Source organism: Fukomys damarensis, unplaced genomic scaffold (genome assembly GCF_012274545.1).
Source record: "Fukomys damarensis isolate Sample0158 unplaced genomic scaffold, DMR_v1.0_HiC HiC_scaffold_16, whole genome shotgun sequence".
Classification (NCBI taxonomy): Eukaryota; Metazoa; Chordata; class Mammalia; order Rodentia; family Bathyergidae; genus Fukomys; species Fukomys damarensis.
In genome coordinates, this window is record NW_022900928.1 from 119,368,421 (window position 1) to 119,385,631 (window position 17,211).

The 17,211-nt window shown below is 54.3% G+C and overlaps 1 protein-coding gene across 1 annotated transcript in view; it reads right to left on the reverse strand.

Moving 5' to 3' along the window:
- Nucleotides 1-17,210, reverse strand: part of Obsl1 (obscurin like cytoskeletal adaptor 1) — a gene marked incomplete at its 5' end in the record, with an annotated part of 19,302 nt that extends 2,092 nt beyond the window's left edge. The window contains 17 exons of the mRNA XM_033763986.1: nt 1-149; nt 629-741; nt 1,708-1,974; nt 2,988-3,260; nt 3,421-3,690; nt 3,946-4,221; nt 4,374-4,661; nt 4,735-5,010; nt 5,728-6,000; nt 8,642-8,914; nt 9,459-9,731; nt 11,271-11,543; nt 13,477-13,773; nt 13,936-14,238; nt 14,383-14,634; nt 14,719-14,988; nt 16,700-17,210. Coding sequence (XP_033619877.1) covers nt 1-149; nt 629-741; nt 1,708-1,974; nt 2,988-3,260; nt 3,421-3,690; nt 3,946-4,221; nt 4,374-4,661; nt 4,735-5,010; nt 5,728-6,000; nt 8,642-8,914; nt 9,459-9,731; nt 11,271-11,543; nt 13,477-13,773; nt 13,936-14,238; nt 14,383-14,634; nt 14,719-14,988; nt 16,700-17,210 — 4,637 coding nt within the window. The remainder of the gene's footprint in view (nt 150-628; nt 742-1,707; nt 1,975-2,987; nt 3,261-3,420; nt 3,691-3,945; nt 4,222-4,373; nt 4,662-4,734; nt 5,011-5,727; nt 6,001-8,641; nt 8,915-9,458; nt 9,732-11,270; nt 11,544-13,476; nt 13,774-13,935; nt 14,239-14,382; nt 14,635-14,718; nt 14,989-16,699) is intronic.
- Nucleotide 17,211: the final 1 nt, after the last annotated feature.

Below are 17,211 nucleotides of genomic sequence, written 5' to 3' on the forward strand. Positions count from 1 at the left end.
GTCAGGCGGACGGGCCCGGCGCGGGACGTCTCCACCGCGCAGCTGTAGGTCCCCGCGTCCGAGAAGCTGCAGCGCCGCAGCTGGAGGAGGCGGCGCGTACCTAAAGCCTGGAGCCGGAGCCGGGGGCTGGGCAGGACAGCGCGCCCGTCCTGGAGGCGGAAGTTGCAGAGGATAGTGCGGAGCCCAGCTGGGTCCCCGCAGCCAAGGACCTGGAGGGCGCCGCCTCCCTCCCCCCTGTAGAGGCCAAGCTGTCTGTCTGGAGACATATTTATGCATGCCTCTTTGGCAAGATGTCGCTCTTTGGGACTTTAAGGCCAAGGAGGGTCACTAAGGGTACAGGAAGCCCAGTACTACATACAGATACATCATAGGGGGCAGGAGTGTGTGGATTCTAGAATTAGGCAGACCTGGATTCAAATATGAGCTCTATGTCTTTTGTCTGCCCGTGGGCAGATAAATCCATGCCACTGAAGGTCAGTTCCCTCATAGGATTGTTGTGAGGCTAAAGGACTAAGTGTAGTGTAAATCTTAGCACAGTGCCAAGTGACACACTCGTCTGCTAAGTTCTACTGTGGGAATTATGATTATTGTTATACCCACGAGGTCTGCACTGGGGCTGGGCTCTGACCTTCTCCCAGGTAACATCGGCCAAGGCCTGGGAAAGCTCACACTCCAATGTAGCTGTGTCACCCTCGGTCACCTCTAGGTCCTGTGGTCCCCGAACAATGGTCACTGGGATCTCTGAGAGTGGGAAAGGGAGGACAGTACAGAGGAAGCATGGGTAAGGGCAAGATGAGGACCCAGCTGGCAGGGACAAAGACCCACCGGCACAAGGGGTCAGTGGCAGACACATTTAGACAGCGTGATCACTGGAGGCCACTAGTGAGTGGGGGATGTGAGAGGACAAGTGGCTCTGGTCAGCAGAGACACAGTAGGGCCAGCGGGGTGGGAGTGGCCAGTTGTGTGCTATGAGTTACACTTTAAGGTGGTCAGTGAGGGGTATGAAGGGGGTTAAAGGGGAATGAGGGAGACTTAATCAGAGGTGTCGGGGGAGTCACCCATAGGCAGGCATGGCCAGTGGGGGCCACACTTGGCTGGAGTGGACAGCAGTACACATGGGTCAGTGGGGCCACAGTGGTTCAGCAGAATGGGGTGGGAGGCAGCATACTGTGGCAGCGGGGAACACACTGGACTGGAAGCAAAACTGGGGCCTTCAAGCAGAACTGTCAGTGGGGTCACCTGTAGACAAGCACTTGGTGGGTTGGAGAGCTTTGAGTGGTCACCAGGGCCACACTTGGGCAGGTAGAGGGGCCACAAGATGAAGGGGTGATAGTAGCCTCACAGAGTGGCCAAGCTAGGTGTGGTGGCGCACACCTGAAATCCCAGCACTCAGGCAGCTGAGGCAGAAGGATCACCATGAGTTCGAGGCCAACCTGGGTTACACAGTGAGCTGAAAGCCAGCCTGAACTACATAGCAAGACATTACCTCATAAAAAAAAAAACACAAAAAAAAAATTTAAGAAAAAAATAAAGAGGCAGGGCAGTCTCTGGAGGCACACAGGGCCAAAGGGTCTGGTAGGGATTCTGATGAAGGCCACACCGGGACAGGAAGGGTCACAGGCCACATGGGTAGTGAGATTAGTTGTCACATGCAGAGGATGGGTACGGCCACACGGTCAGCAAGCAGGCGGCAGGCCTGGGCCACACCTCTCACAGTGAGTCTGGCAGCGCAGCGTAGAGTATCCGCCGTGAAGGAGACACAGCCCGAGTCAGCCAGGCCCAGGCCCCTGAGCACCAGGCGGTGAGTGTGGCCCTCAGTGTGAATGTGGCACCTGGGCCCTGGCTGCAGCCGGACTCCACCCCGTGCCCATTCCCCGGTCACACCCTCCTGGGACAGCTCCAGCTGGAAGGTGGCACTGCCCCCTTCACTGACAGTCACATCCTCCAGAGGCCGCAGTGCCCGCAGCTGCCGAGCTGGTGTGAGGAGATGGGGAGAGAAGGAGATTCAGGTTCTAGTTCTGGGCAGGGGTTGTGTAGGCTCATCCACCCCTGGCCCTGCCTATACCACCTCCAGCAACCCAAGTTCCAAAGTAGGGTGGGGCGGGTAGGAAGAAGGGAGCACAACCGGCTAGACTTGGCAGAGATATACTGGTGATTGGACAGGAGGACAGAGAAGGGGGTGAGGTGTGCTTAGGGGGTTGGGCAGTTTGAGCGAGGGTGACACTGGAAGAAGCAGGGAATTTGGGGTCAGACACCATATGGTTTGTGTGCTGTATGATCTTTGGCAAATGCTTGACCTCTCTGGGATCACTTATATAAGAAGGTAAGTAACACTGAGACATGAGTTTGTTGGGATGATTAAATTGAAAGAGAACATTTACCACTGACGACCATTTACCAGGCGTTATGTGGGCATGTTTCACACTGTCTCAGTGTCCTTAAAGTCCATAGAAGTAGACAGCAGCCCATATCTAAGGAGACATGGCTCAGAAGGGTCAAATAACATGCAGGAGGTCACAGAGCTAAAAGAAGTTTCCAGGAAGGGCTAGGGGGAGGCAGATGCTGTGCCAGCCATCTTTGCTTCTTAAATGGGCACTTGTGCCCTGGGGTTTGTAAGCACAGAGAGCCTTTCTAGAGTATAGTATAATGTTTATGTTTATAGCAAAGCCAACTCAGGAATATGAAGTGGAATGCAAAAATCATACAGACCTCTGAGGTAAGCAGAAAACATCAGAGAAAGAAAAGCTCTGGGCCGGGGATTTAGCTCAGCAGTTCTGTGGCCTGCCTTGCAAGCCCAAGGACCTGAGTTCAATGCCCGGTACCAAAAAAAAAGAAAAGAAATAAAAGAAAAGCTCTGATTGGACAGCTGCTGGGTCAGCTTCCCTCAGCAGCAAGGGGCACTTTGGTGGGGGTCTCGGCAGCTTAGGGTGGCCTGGAGAGGCTTGCAGAGGGGTAGCTGACGTGTTAGGAACCAACGGGGCACTCACGCCTCACGCTGAGCCTGGCCAGGGTGCGGTCGTGGGGGCTTTCGCAGCCGTAGGTGCCCTGATCAGCCAGCATGATGCCGTGGATGAAGAGGCGGTGGACGTGGCCCTCCTGAGCCACGGACAGGCGAGAGTCAAGCGGCAGTGGTTCCCCACCTCGCATCCAGCGCACAGCCCCCGCGGTGCCCACACGGCCTGTCTCCACCTCCAGGCACACATCCTGGCCTTCCTCTACCCGTACGTCCTGCAGTCGCCGCAGGAACAGCAACTCTGTCTCTGATGGGGAGGAAGGGAGGAGGCCATGGAGCCAGGGACAGAAGGCTGACCCTGCTCCGTGTCACTGCTTTGTCCCTAGGCTGAAGTCCTAAGGCTGCTGGGGCTGTGGTCAGGGCGCCGGTTCAGGGATTGGAGCCCTTCTCCCTCATTAGCACCAAACCTCGAACATGGAGCCTGGCACTGGTGGCTGCACTCCCTGCGTGTGCTGTCACGGTCCCCGCATCCTCAAGCTGGCAGTGTCGCATGGTCAGTGTCCGGCTTGAGCCATTCTGGGCCATCTCCAGCCGGGGCCCTGGAGTGATGACAGCTCCATTGCGCAGCCAGGTGACATCGGCGTCTGGGGGCGAAACTTCACACCGAAATGTGGCATCGTCGCCCTCGTGGACAGTGATTGGTGTCAGTTCCGAGACCAGCTTCACTGGTGGGGGCTCTGGAGGGTTGGGTCTGGCAGTGAGCCGTGCTGGGCCCTTCCCCTTTTCTCTTTCCATTCCCCTCTCAGGGTACAGGCCTCCTCCTCTTTGAGGAACCCGGGAAAGGCAGCCTGTACCCTCATGCAAGGAACAGTCATGCAAGCACAGTGAAGCCACGGCGATGAGGCAAGGTGGGAAATGAGAAGGGCTCAGAGAGACAGGAGTGGGTCCACAGGGATGCCACGGCTCAGAAGCTGCGAGGGCTACACTGTTACCTTCCACAGTGACGAGGAAGATGCGGCTGTCCTGGGGTGCATCGCACAGGTACTCCCCAGCGTCCCTGCTCCGTGCCCCCTGTACCCGCAGCACCTGCCTGGCCCCAGCCTGCTCCAGCTGCACCCGCCCTTGGCTCGCCAGGCGCTCCCCGTCCTTGTACCAGCGCACAGGGCCCCCTGGCCCAGAGAGGTGCACCACCAGCTCCAGGTCCCCGCCCGGGGTGCCTCGAACTCTCATCTGGGCTGCCTCGGGGGCCACCACCCGCACGGGGGGCTCTGTGGGGTCAGAACTGCGGGTCACTGGGAGAGGCTCAGGGTGGCAATAGGGCAGGGAAGCAGGATGGGAAAGGTGGGAAAAGGGATGGACAAGGTCGACTAGGAAAGCAGAGGTGTTCATGGGTGGTCCAGGGTGCTCAGGCTCTACTCACCAACCACCTGGACAGTGAAGCTGAGACTCGGTGACCCGAAGGCTGCCCCACACTGGCAGGTGTACTGGCCTGCATGGGCCAGTTCTGCAGCCCGGATGCAGAGGACACGGCGGGGCCCCTCAGTCTGGAGCTCCAGACCCTCGCCTTCCTGCACTGGCCTCCCATTGTGGCTCCAGAACACGGGAGCATTAGACCTGGACAGTTCACAGCTCAGCACCACGGGCTCCCCAGGGGCCACACAGAGCGGGTTAGGGGGTGCTTCTGGTGCAAGAAACTGCACCGGGGGCTCTGCACAAAGAGAGGAGGGTGTGAGCCCATGCCTGCCCCACCACCCCTCCCTGGGCTGGCCGGACGCACCCACCAGCCAAGCTGACATTGAAGGTGACGGCCTCGTCACGGGTCTCGCACACATATTCCCCAGCGTCCTCGGGCTGGGCATGGGGCAGGGTGAGCGTGCGGGAGGGCCCCTCGGCGCCCAGGCGCAGGGTATCAGATGCTTCTACTTCCAGCCCGTCCTTGTACCAGCGCACCTGGGACCCAGCCGGAGCCACCTCGCAGTGCAGCTCCACAGGCCCTGGAGCCCCAAACTGCAGATCGAGGGTGCGGGCTGCTGGGTGCACAATCCTCTCTGGTGGGGCTGGTGGATGGGCAGGCAGAGGGCCACATGGATTGGGCCAGCAGCCCCTTCCTGCCTCACCTGCCCCCCGATGTCCAGCCCTCTCTCCTTGGAGTGCAGCTCTTGGAAATGTACCAGCTACGACCTGAAGCCACTCTGTGCTAAGACACTGTGGCTCTTTTCTCAGCTACTCCAGACCACTGGGCTTCACAGATAAAGACCTGAGGTCCCTGTTAGAGAGAAGGGACTTGTCCAGGGTCACAGACCAAAGACTCACTCTTGGATGTATGCACTCCTCTCCAAGCCTACCTCCACTCTCCTTCCTGCTCCCTCATTTACCATTTGATGTACTTATTGCCACCTGACATACCATTTATTTTACGTATTTTTTTTATTAGACTGTAAGCTCCATGAAGATTGTATCTCATTGGCTCACTAGTGTATGTCCAACATCTAGTACAGTAGTGAGCAGTGAGTAGTTGCTCAATAAATATTTGTTGAGTAAATGGCAGAATAAATGGTCCTCACTGCTGGGTCCCCTCCCAGCAGGCCTGTGGTCACTGTCCCAAATTGTTTTGGGCAAGGAGGGCTCTCTGATGGCTTAGAATGAGGAGGCTGGGGACCTGGGGGAGACCGGGAGGGGGCAAGCAGGGGGTCCTTAAGATGCAGGGCTGTTTGGGTGTCTTGTCTCAGTCTCCTGCTTCTCTACTTCCCTGGCGTGACCCTGACACTGCCCACCTGTGACAGTGACAGTGAAGAAGGCCGAGTCATCTCCAGCATCACACACGAACTCGCCCCCATCCTCGGGCTTGGCAGCAGGTAGAATGAGGCGGCGGCGGGGCCCGTCACTCTCCAGAACCAGGGCCTCACTCTCCTCCACCTCCAGGCCATCCCTGTACCAGCGCACCGGGGCATCCTCCCGGGACAGCTCGCACATCAGCACTACACACTCCAAGCTCACGGCAATCAGGGTCACCTCATCCCAGGGGTAAATGATCCGCACAGGGGGCTCTGCAGAGGGGGCACCACAGCAAGCTCATCGTCAGGCTCCCTGCAGCTATTTGGCAGCATGAAGTCCGTCACCCACATACTAACTGGTGCAGTGAGTGTGACGATAAAGTAACGACAGCTTGCTCTGAAATCCCTGTGGTGTTACAGAATTCAGAATGCCTTGGATCCTAGAAATGATGATGCTCTAGTGGATCTTATCCTCAGCTCCCCTCTGGAAACTTGCCCCCTGCACTCCTGCACTGTAACGTGTATCCACCCTAAGCAGGAGAAACGGAAAGATACATTCTGTTTGTGTTTTGGTACTGGGGATTGAACTCAGGACCTTGGGCTTCAGGCAGGCACAGTGCCACAGAGCTAAATCCCTGGCCCAGAAAGACACATTCTTATAGATGTAAATGTATAGCTAGACTCACCCTTCCGGATAGTTAAACTCGGTTTTATGGAAATGCTTTTGAATGCTGAACTTACAAGCAGCTTTTTGATTTTGAGAGGTCTGGGGATTTCAGAATTGTGGGTAAGGGATGGTGGCTATGAAACAATAAATGTTTCTGTATTACTTCCAGGACAGTCCCGAGCACTTCAAACATCCCCCTTCACGGTGATCCCAAGAGATACTTATTATGTTGTCTCCATTTTCCAGATGAAAGAACAAGGATGCAGAGCGATAAAGCAATTTCCTTAAGGTCACAGCTGCCTACAACTACTCTAGGGCAAGAGGAACAAACACCATCTGTCCAAGGGAGGCTCACACTGCACAGGCAGTGGTAAGAGATTCCAAGCCCAGCCTTGGATTCATTAGTGCTCCTTTGCATCTGTGCTTGGGAGTTGCCAACACCTGTCTGAGCGTTCCCTAAGGATGATATATGCCTCCCCTGGGAGCTCATCTCCACGTGCTGGCCACTCCTCCACAGAAAGGTATATGACCAGTCTCCAATTGAGCCCAAGCCTGCCCACACCCCGGCTTTCCCCATCATCTTCAAGTCTCCAGGAAATTTTAGCGTTTGGCCCCCTTGTGGTTGGGCCGGGGAACTACTAGCTTCTGTAACCAGAGCTCTGGATCCGCAGGCTCCCTGCTCTCTCTTTCTCCTGCGACTCACCTCCTCAGGCAGCCTGCTGTAAGCCTGAAAGATGCAGGCTGGTTCTCCAGGGCCCAGCGAGGCCAGGAGATTGCAGAGGAAGGCTGCCTGAGGAGTGGGGGAGGTGACGGGGACAGTGATGGGGTTCATGTGTCTGCACAGCCCAGGGACCTCAACTTGGCGTGGGACTTGGATCATGCTGGCCTACAGCTGAGGTGGTGTTTATGCAAACTTCCCTGTGAAGAGATGGTGTTTTGTGGGGAGTCCAAATATGGGTTGGGATTTTTCGTGGCTGTGGCCATTATTTCTGGCCATGGCTGGGATAAAACAGGGTGAAGATGAGTGGAAACAAGACAAGGGTGCAGGCCTTATTTGCACTGTGTGCTACTATCTGGGGTGCTGGGAGTAGAGGAATCCTAAGCACCTCTGCCTGGATGGGCATCACTTCCAGGACAGGGGAGGAAAGAGGTGACAGGGCTGCAGTATGGCCATCTGAGGGCTCTTCTGTGCCACCCAGAGCTGCCTGAACAGCCCCACACATACATACTGTGACTGTGGCCCCAATGTCTCCAGCACCAAACCACTATCACTGCCAGGTTATTCTGTCTTCTAGAATTTTCTCTGCCTACCTCACCCCCACCCCCACCTAGCCCTCGTATTGGCTCTGAAGGCACTTCCTGCTGTCCTGACCAGGATAGTGGTCCCAGCCTTGGGATTCCTGTGGTGGCCCTTAATTGCCCACTCTTCTTGGGCTCTCCTGCAAGGCTGTGCACTCTGGGAGGAAGTTGGAGAGTCTGTCTGCATGCTGCTGGGTATGGCTGGGGCTGGACCTAATGGCTGACCTTCTCAGAGGCCCTCCCTGACTCTCCTCTCTCCTTTTCCCTTACAGCACTTAGCACAAGGTGTCACTGTACATTTATTTGCATGTTTATTTGTTTAGCAGGGGTTGAAAACTCAAAAGCCCACAGGGATCGGGTAGGTTAGGTGAATAGCTGAAGAGGTATGGGGAGCAGCAAAAAAAAAAAAGTATTGGCCAGGAGAGTGGGACAGGTTATTTGCCCCATACTATGGAGCAGCTGCTACTCAGCGCCAGCCGTTCGTCGCCATGGGGGGAAGCGGGACCAGAGCCGCCTCCGAGTCTTCGGCTTTTTCAAGAGGACGCATAACTCCGGATTGTTATTTGAACTGTCCTGACTTTGGTAAGACTCTGTGGGCCAAACAGAACACATCTGTGGGCTGCACAGGGGCCCCAAGGACTGTCTATGATCCCTGGTTAACAGATGCTGCCCCAGCTAGACTGGCAGCTCCCTAAAACTGAGACAGACTACGTCTGTATCACTTACCAGTTACTCTCAACACCTGGCCCAGTGCCTGGCTCAGACTGTGCTCAGCTAAGATAAGCTGGTGTAACACAGCCGATCCTGGCCTTGGCACTGGGGAAGAGGCCTGTTCATCTGAATGGGGATCTAGGCTCTTGCCGGCAGGACCCTCATGCATGAACCTGCAGCCCATACCTCCTTCCCACAAGCAAGGGGCTATTTGGCAAGCTTCCCCAGGGCCCATACCTGTGACTGTGACAGTGAAGGAGGCCGACTCGTCATCAATTTCACACAAGTACTCGCCAGAGTCCTCCAGCTGGACAGCGGGTAGCACCAGGCGGCGAATGGTGTCCTCTTTTTGCAGGAGTAGCGTTGGACTCTCCACCACCTCCTCACCATCCTTTGTCCAGCGCACCTCAGCCCAGGGCCGGCACAGTTCACAGGTCAGCACCACGCGCTCCAGGCGCACGGCTGCCACATACACCTTGCCACTGGGATACACAATCCACGAGGAGACATCTAAGAGGACAAGGATAGCCGCCACTGGGCATGAAGACCTGTGGTCAGCATGCCCGGCTGCCCCCGTTCCAGGCCTGTCCTCTTGACAGTCTCCTGAATGCAACATCGTGGTCAGGGAAACGCAACCAGTCACCAAAGCAGGAGCTCTGTGCTATGCAGGAGCTACATGGTGGGATCACATGTCACCAGTTGTAGAAACACCCCATGCCCTTCATGTTGTGTCAGGGACCAAAAATGAAGGCTAAAATGGGGGAGAGGAGATTTGGTCCTCAGGTGGAGCTATGGTTTCCCTTGGCCCTCTGAGAGTTTTGGAGCCCTCTGGTGCCTGAGACCTTCTACCCTGCCACAGAAATGCCATCACCAAAGAGTTCCCTTAGCAGGAACCTCAGGAAGATGGAGATCACCACCTTCTATAGCCAGGACCCTGTGCTCATGACAATGCAATTTGTGAGTGTGGCTGGACCACAGGCAGAGAAGGGAAGGCTGGAAAGGCTGAAGAGTGACCGAGGACTGAGGGTGACAACGGCTCCAGCTGGCCCCGGACCTGTGATGGTGACTGTGAAGTAGGCACGTTCCTCTCCGGCCACACACTGAAACTCGCCCCCGTCGTGGGGCTGGGCAGCAGGCAGCACCAGGCGGTGATGCAGCCCTTCATTTTCCAGCACTATGAAGTCACTCTCTTCCACCTCCTGGCCATCCTTGTACCAGTGCACGAGGGCGTCCTCTCGGTCCACCTCACAGGTCAGCATGACACACTCGGAGGTTATGGCATGTACGAACACATGCTCCTGGGGGTCCACGATGTGCACTGGGGGGTCTGGATGGGAAACAGACGATCACACAGACACCCCATATGTTGGAGGCCTGAATCCATGCTGGCCTTGAGGTGAGGACACACTGTGCATGGGAGGACACTAGAGGGAGGGACTTAAAGCCATGCTGGGGAGCAGATTCAGGGGCAATGACATGGGATCCTATTGGCACGGCAGGTGAGGGATGACAGAAGTACATCGGGCATCTGAATGCTCCATGGGTCTCACAGAGGATGAGAGGTAGTTGAGTGGGGACTTGGAGGACAGAGGCACACTGAGTTCACACAATGGCAGTCACCATTTCTCTAGGCAGAGGAGGTCACTGTAACAAGCCAGATTAGCTGAGCGTGCAATTTCCTTTACAGGGAAGCCCCCAGAATTGGCAGCAGGAGAATAACTTATCGAGTGACAACCAGTTGCTCCATGGGTAGTGCCATGGGTTGACTATGGGTCATGTTTCCAAAGGTCCATGTGTTGAAAGCTTGTTTCTCAGATTGGTGGTATTGGGAGAGCTATGGACCTTTAGTAGGAGGGGCCTGTGAGAGATCCTTAGGTCACTGGGATGGCCCCTGCAGGGTACTGTGGGACCCCAGCTTCTTCCTCTTTCACCTGCTGGACATAATATGAGCAGTTTTCCCTGCCACATACTTCCTACCATACCCACCAGCGGCGCAATGCAATGGGTCCACCTCCTCTTGGACTGGAACCTCCAAAACTGTGAGCCAAAACAAGGCGGCTTTTCTCTTTATAAGCTATCTCCGGTGTTTCATTACAGTGACAGAAAACTGACAAATGTGTACAGAGTTCCTAGTCACCAGCTGCATTCAGAAAGGGGCCGTGAAATCTCCTGGCAGTAGTGTTGTAAGCAGGATTTCTACCCAGAGGCAGAAGAGGAACAAAATCCGTGCTTTCACGCTGTCCTCACCAAGAGTCGGGTTGGACAGAACTCCCAGGCTCAGCCCTGAATGCTCTGGCTCTGCATAGCCCAGGAGGCCTGGCCATATGCATTTATAGCAAGCTTCCAGGGTGTTCCTGAGGCAGTCAGACCACCGACTGCCTTACAAAAACCATAGACCAGTGCATTAAATACTTTTGTATGATCTGCAGCAGGCCAGTTTGGGTGTGAAATCGGAGATAAGATGTTTGCTAGCCGTATGATAAGAGGGAAGGGAGTCATATTACCTCCCCAAGATTCAGTTACTTGTCTGTGAGTTGAAATACGTTGCCCTTCAATAGTTCATGAAGTTTAAATTTAACAATGTTATCTATGAAGTGACTAACACACTACTAGGTTCAGGGCAGGAGGCCAATAAATGTTGGCTCCCATTCCTCCTTCAATTGTCTTTAGTTCTGTCACAAAACCCAACAGAGGGATCTAGGGGGCACCCTATGCTGGAGGGTGTTAGTGCAGAGTAATCTAAAACCCATCTCCTGGCCCACTGGGCCTTCCCGATGTAAGGTCTCCCCAGCCCCAAGCAGACAGGTCTCCATGGCCCCTAGAATCAGCCTCAGCTGGAGAAGCCCAGGCCGGCATGGTTCCTGACCTTGGACAGTGACACTGAAGAAAGCCGAGACCCCTTCTGTTCTGCACTCAAACTCGCCGCTGTCCTGGACTTTGGCCTCAGGCAGGATCAGACGATGTTTGCGCCCATCCACCTTTACCAGCAGTGACTCACTCTCCTCCACTTTGTGCCCGTCCTTGTACCAGGTTGCAGGGAAGTCCACTCTCGAGAGCTCACAGGTAAGCACTACGCACTCCAAGGCCGTGAAGGTCAATGACATCTTGTCCTCAGGACTTAGGATGTGCACTGGGCTCTCTGCACGGAGAGAAGTGGTCATATGTAGCGTCTTCAGATAAGCATCCCTCCCCATGGAACATGCTCAAGGCTGGGCAGGTGCATCAGGGAAGACAACTGCTGTTGGCACATTTGCTGGGCCTTAAAAATGTAACTTTGGGTTTTCCCACAGTTGGGATATGATTTGAGTGCATTCCTCAAATGCTCATGTGATGGAAGCTAGGTCTTCAGTGTGATGGCGTTGGGAGGTGGTGGAACCTACAGGTGGAGCCCATTCATAGGAAGTGAGGTAATCGGGAGCATCACCCTTGGAAGAGATTAATGTAGTTCTCACAGGACCCCAGTTAGGTCCTGAGATAGTGTGTTATTATAGAGGGGAGACCCTGGGCTTCTGCACACAGCTATTTGCCTTCTCACTTCTCTTCCATATTGTGCCTCTGCCAGTGGGGCCCGCACCAGACGCTGAACTGATGTGGCTGCCCAATCCTGGGACTTTCAACCACTAGAACTATGATCTAAATAAACCTTTCTTTATAAAGCACCCAGAATCAGGTACTGTTACAACCACATTTTTTTTCTGCCAGTGCTGGGATGGAACCCAAGGCCTTGCTCACACTAGGTAAATGTTCTACCACTGAGCTGCGTCCCTAGCCCTGTTATAGCAACAGAAAATGCCAAAACGGACCTTATGCTTGCAAGGCAGGTGCAATGCCAATGAGCTAAATCCCCAGCCCCTACCCTAGCTTTTTTTGTGTGTGTGGTACCAGGGATCGAACTCAGAACCTTGCGCTTGTGAGGCAGGCAGAAGAACCACCGAACTAAATCCGCAGCCCCTCCCCTAGCTCTTAAGAGTGAGTTTTTCTGTTTTTTGTTTTGGTGCCGGTGATTGAATTTAGGACTTTGCTCTTGCAAGGCAGGCAGTGACACCACTGAGCTGAATCCCGTCTTTAGAGAGGAGTGCTTTTGGGCCGGGGATGTAGCTCAGCAGTGCAGCATCCAAATGGCAAGTGTGAGGCTCTGAGTTCAATTCCTGGTAGCAAAAAGATAAAGAGGAGTGTTTTTACTGTGCCTAAGAGTTCCTAGGGAGCCTGCCAAAATGCAGATTTTCAGAGCTCCAAGCATGCAGGGGCCATGGAACCTGCATTGTAAACCTGTGATGTTGGTGATCCGGGGTCCTATTTTGTAAATCCTGCTCTGGTTGCTGTTTATTTCTGCCCTTGCCTCTGCTTGCACTGCTGCCAGTTAGCCACCTCAAAGACCCAAGCTTAGGTGCTGCTGGATTTCTTGGCTGATCTTACAAACTCTAGCCACGGTGAGATGGCAAGCACCACAGTGTTCCCTGAATTTTCAGCTTTCCTAGCTGCAGCTGTCCTCCTCTGGGATGCCTTATTCTTTCTCCTTCCGTTTCAACAGGAGGCACAGGGGAATTCCAGAGCCAGACTGTCATAATCCAGCACCATCACTCACTAGCTTTATAACTTTGCCTAAGTCATACAACCACTCTCAACCTGTTTCTCCACCTAAAATGGGGATAATAAAGGAACTTGTCTTGTAGGGCTGTTGAGAAGATTGTGGCTATTTATGTCAAGTGATCAGGACTGTGCCTGGCATGGAGGAAGCTGCTATGATAGTGTTTATGACTAGCCAACAGGGCAGGAAGCAAGTCAGGGACTACGGTGAGGGTCCATGTCTCTCAGATGAGATGATAAAGGAACAGAATTCTGTAAAGCACAAAGCACTCCAGACAACTGGGGCACGATGATGATGAGGATAACAAGGGATGCACTGTATGTTTCTTGTGGGTTGACACTGGCCTTTTAGACCTCCGAGCCATCAAGAAAGATTTCAAGCATATAAGATGTGCCTTAAGAAATAGAACAGCATTAGCCCTGTCTGGCAACAGGATTTCTGTGTCTTGCCCCGTCCGCCCATTTCAGTTCCTACCAGCACCAACCTTGGATGGTGAGGGCAGCAGAGTCCTGTACACCAGGGCAACTGAAGCCAACCAGGGTGCCACTGTTCTGGTGCCTCACAACTTGCAGGATGAGTCTGTGCTGCAGGCCCTTCTGCTCCTTCCGGTACTGCAGGGCTCCAGGCTCCACCTGACCCACTGGTTCCTTACCCTTGAGCTCCTCCCCATTAAGGAACCAGGTGCCCTGGATGATGGTGGAGAGCTTGAGGGAGAAGACAGCATCTTCCCCATCATATACCTGCACATCCTCCAGACCTGACACCAGACGAGCTGTGGGCACTAAGGTAAACACAGAGCGTGGCTGTCAGAACTGGAAAGGGCAGGGGCTGGCAGATGGAAGGACATAAGAGGACAGAGACTGAGTGCCAGGGAAGGAAGAAGTGGAAGGAGGGCATGACTTGGGGTACTACTGACAGGCAGGGTCTGGCGGGACTGACTCACCAAGGTGAGCGGAACCCTGGAACATAACGTGGGGACTGCGGCCATGTTCGCTGACTGTGCAGATGCGGAAGCGGTAATCACCCTCCGAGGGCACGCAGTCCCCAGGCACCTCCACAGCTCCAGCTTTCTCGATGCTAAAGCACTGGATCCAGTCTTCGGAGCCTACCTCCTGTCGCTCCAGCCGGTAGATGAACGAGGTCTCAGGAAGTGGCTCCGGAGGCTTCCATGTCAGCAAGACAGTGTTCTTGTGGCCCTTGAACATCTCAACAAACATGGGTGGTCCTGGAGGATTGTGCTTGACACCTGAGACAAAAGCCGGATTTGCATTTGAGCCTCACCAAGCCTCCTGTGGCCTTTTCACTTTAAGTCCACCTTGGCAACCCAGGGTCTGGAATTCGGTCACCCTCCCGCCTTGACCCTCCTGTCCAGGGGCTCTCACACCCTCACATTTGACTCTGAGCAGAGTGGTTGTATGGGAGGTGCCCAGGCTAAAGGTGACCTCTCCAGCATCTTCTCTGGTGACCCCTGGAAGGACCAGGGCATGCATGTGGCCAGAGCTGCTCTGGCAGGTGGTTGGCAGCGCCTCTCTGTCACGGCTCCAGTGTCCCTTGACCCCAGCTTCTTGTGTCTCCACCAGCAGCACAGCATTCTCTCCCTCCAGGACATCAAGCTTCCGGGGCAGCCTTTTCAGTATGGGCCCTGAGATGTAGATGGGAGTCTATCAGCCTGGTGTCTAGGCTCCTGCCTACCTTAGCCTTGGCCTCCTCCCACTGGCCAGCCAACCTTTGACTGTCACATTGGCCACAGTGCGAACCCGGCCCCGCATCTCGCACAGGTAGACACCATCATCATCTGCCTTCAGCCTGTGGATAATGAGGCGCCTCACAGCGCCCTCCTCGATCTGCTCATATTTGCGGCAGGGCAGTAGCCGTTGGTCCTCTCGGAACCAGGCTGTGGGGATGCGGGAGTTGGGCACTTTACACTCCAGCACCACAATGCCATTCTCCCGGCCCTCCATGTCCTGCAGGGGCCTTGTGAAGCGGAGGCGGGGTTCTGTAGAGGAGAGACAAGAGAAGGTTCTGGAGAGGATCCGCCCTGCAGGACTGCTAAGCATCCATGAATTCATGCTGTTTCTCTCCCGAGAGCCCTCAGGCCTGTGCAATCACCAGAAGGAATGGAAGATGGCCTAACTTCTCATGTGGTCTGGACACTCACCAGCCATATCATGTCACCTTGATGTTCCTGTGCCTGAGTTTCCTGACTTGTAAAATGGGGAAGTGAAAGGGAGGGGCTAGACCAGATCAGTGATTCTTCAACCTGTCCTCTGGGCCTCTCAGAGGCATGTCACAAATTCTGCAAAGATCTGAGTTGATTTTCATTTGTAAAGCATTGTAACCATTCTCAAAACTGTATTGCAAAATAAGAAATACAATGCTGCCAACAAACACAGGGTTAACTTGGGTTGCTGGTGAAGCTAAGCCCTGGGAAGTTCCTCTGGCTTTATTTTCTTGAGTCCAAGTCAGCATTGGCCAGGCAAGTTTGGGCACAGCAAGCTGTACCAGTGAGGCCACTACAGCAGTCCAGGTGTCACATGCTTGACTGTGTGCCAAGCAGGGCTCACAAGAATTTGCCAACATTTTTTCCTCTGAGGGAGAAAGTTGGACACAATCAGTGAAGGTATAATCTCTCTAGTTATGATAAATTCTATGATGGAGAGCTTTCACTGCAGTGCATCTTTGGGGTGAATTGTTTTGTCTGAATTTTCTGTTTATAAATAACATAAGCATGTATTAGATATCACTGGCAGTTCAACTTTGCAATACTCAACAATTAGTTGGGCATGGTGCCACCTCCTTGTAATCTCAACTACTTGGGAGCATGAAGCAAGAAGTTCACATCTGAGTCCACTTTGGGCATCTTAGTGAGACCTTATCTCAAAATACAAAGGGCTAGAGGGTCAATGCAAAAGTCCTGGGTTCAATCCCCAGTACCACAAAAGAAAAAAGAATTGCAGGACATTTTTCCTTCCTCAAGTCTACCTCTCCTGTGCGTGGGTCTACAGGCTGGGGCCTTCTCCACAGACTCACTACAAATAAAGCCTCCATTCCAAATGTGCATATTCAATAAGCAGCCCCCTCATTCTCACTGACTAGTGTTACAAATATGTTATAAATTTAGATTTGGCAATTTGCAACCATAAAATGCATTTTGGGTGTGTTTTTGGTACTGGGGATTGAACACGGGGCGCTCTACCACTGAGCTACATCCTCAGCCTTTTTTTTTTCCTTTTGTAACAGAGTTCGAACTCAGGACCTTGAGTTTATGAGGCAGGTAGAAGCCCCACTGAGCTAAATCCCCGGCCTTCCTCAGTCTTTTTTATTTTTTGTTTTGAGACAAGGTCTTCCTAAATTGCCCGGGCTAGCCTCAAGCTTATGTCCTTCCTGCCTCAGCCTTTCCAGTCAAACTCTCCATTTACCAGCCTTACAGATAGGAATTCAGCAGGGGAAATAGGGCTAAAATTAGCAAAAGTTGAAAATCACTATGAGAAGAGTTCCAGGGCTTCAAGGCTTGCACATTACTCCTTAACAGTTTCCACCATCTGTCTGAAAATCTCCTGGGTAATTTGTAGTGACTTACTAAATGTGAATGCGGGGGTCCCACCCTTCAGATTTCTAGGCAGGATGGGCACCAAGTGGGGTAGGAGTAAGAAAGGCCCGAGGGTGCTGGAGGCCCCTTCCCACCACTGTGGCCCAGGACAAGCTACCTTTGACGTGCAGCTGCACGGCGCTGAGCGTCTGGCCAGCAGAGTTGCGCGCCGCACACACATAGAGGCCACAGTCCTTGGCCTGGCAGTAGAGCACCTTGAGTACAAAGCCACCGTCGCGGTCGCGGTACATGAGGCGGCGGCGGTCCGGGAGCAGCGGGCGGCCCTCCCAGTGCCATTCGATCTCGGGCTCGGGCTTGCCCATCACGTAGCAGCGGAACTTGGCGTGCTTGCCCTCGTTCACCCAGAAGGTCTTGGGCGCATATTTCTGCGGCTCCACCGTGGGCGTGCGGACCTCGTCGGGGTCCTCGGGGTCAGTCTCAGGGGGCTGCTGCACCTGGAGCAGCGCGCCGGCCCGCGCGTGGCCGTGTGCGTTGCGGGCGTGGCACACGAAGACGCCAGAGTCCGGCAGCCGGGCCGCCAAGATGCGCAGCACCAGGCTGGTGCCCGGGCCATCCGCGGAGCCGGCCTCCAGCACGAAGTGGCTGCGGTCCCACACCTCGTCCAGGGCC